Below are 1,256 nucleotides of genomic sequence, written 5' to 3'. Positions count from 1 at the left end.
TACAGGCAGCGAAACAAGGGGAGCCACAGGCGCCCACTTTGCTGCCCTGATCGGGGATCAAACCCTGCGGGCCCTAGAGGCTTGCAATTTTAAACCTCACTGCGGGACTCAAAGAGCAACTATCAAGTTGCTCGAGAAGAACCGACATAAGGAAAAGGACAAGCCTATTGACGGGTGAACCTAGAAATGGCTCATAAGTCGGTAGAGATAGTTCAGATTAATCTACATCACAGTAAAAGCGCCTCAGCAGTTCTCTGCAAGACGCTAGCTGGGGTGCAGACAGCCATAGCCCTAATTCAAGAACCATGGTTCGTTAACGGGGGGTAAAGGGCCTGGGGGGATGTGGAAAAATTTTTCACTCGAACACCCAAGGAAAGAAGATTAGGACCTGTGTGTTAGTAAAAGGCGCACAAGCGACCTTCTTACACCAACAAAGCGGAGAGGACCTCACGGCTGTGAAGCTCATGGTCCTCACCGAGAAGAACGAGGTCCTGGACTTCATAGCGGGATCACCATACCTGCCATATGATTCCATGGAACCTCCCCCAACAAGGGAGGTCGAAGAACTCGTCAAAAAAGTGAAGGACGAAAGGCTGGAACTTCTGCTTGGGTGCGATGCGAACTCACACCATCTGGGGTGGGGAAGCTCAAATACCAATGCTAGAGGAGAAGCCCTAAATGACTTCATTATGGAAAAAGACCGCCAAATCCTGAACAGAGGAAAAGAACCAACCTTCATGGACTGCAGAAGACATGAAGTGTTGGACATAACCATCTGCACGGCAGGCAGGGCACGTTGGGTTAAAGACTGGAGGGTGTCGAAAAAACCTTCGGGCTCAGACCACAGCCAAATACGCCTGTCATTAACGTGCGAATCGGAACAGATCCCTAGGAGAAACCCAAAGGACACAAACTGGGGAAGTTACAGAGAGGAACTCTTCGTGAGGATCCAAGATGTACCCTCAAGATTCAGAACCAAGAGAGACCTGGAACATGCAGCCGAACGTCTCGGAGAAGTGATCAAGGACTCCTATGAAAACAACTGCAACATTAAAAGACCGCCGAATACAAAAATGGTGGGCTGGTGGAATAACCAACTGTCCATTTTAAGATGCCAGCTAAGGAAAGCGTGGAACAAGGTGAAGACCGCGTACACGGAAAACAGCAGGCAGAAGGCCCTCGAAGATCGCAGAGGTCTTCAGAGGAAATACAATAAGGCACTCGTAATAGCCAAAAACGAGGGCTGGAAGAAATTT

The 1,256-nt window shown here is 49.4% G+C and overlaps 1 protein-coding gene across 1 annotated transcript; it reads left to right on the top strand.

Annotated features, from left to right (window-relative positions):
- Positions 1-464: 464 nt before the first annotated feature.
- On the top strand, positions 465-1,223 carry LOC105272857 (uncharacterized; the record flags this gene model as incomplete). The annotated part of the gene is made up of 1 exon (XM_011315089.1): positions 465-1,223. A coding segment is annotated over exon 1 (759 nt), but the record flags the coding sequence as incomplete, so codon positions are not given.
- Positions 1,224-1,256: the final 33 nt, after the last annotated feature.

Source organism: Fopius arisanus, unplaced genomic scaffold (assembly GCF_000806365.1).
Source record: "Fopius arisanus strain USDA-PBARC FA_bdor unplaced genomic scaffold, ASM80636v1 scaffold00346, whole genome shotgun sequence".
NCBI lineage: Eukaryota > Metazoa > Arthropoda > Insecta > Hymenoptera > Braconidae > Fopius > Fopius arisanus.
This window is presented reverse-complemented; position numbering and strand designations above follow the sequence as displayed.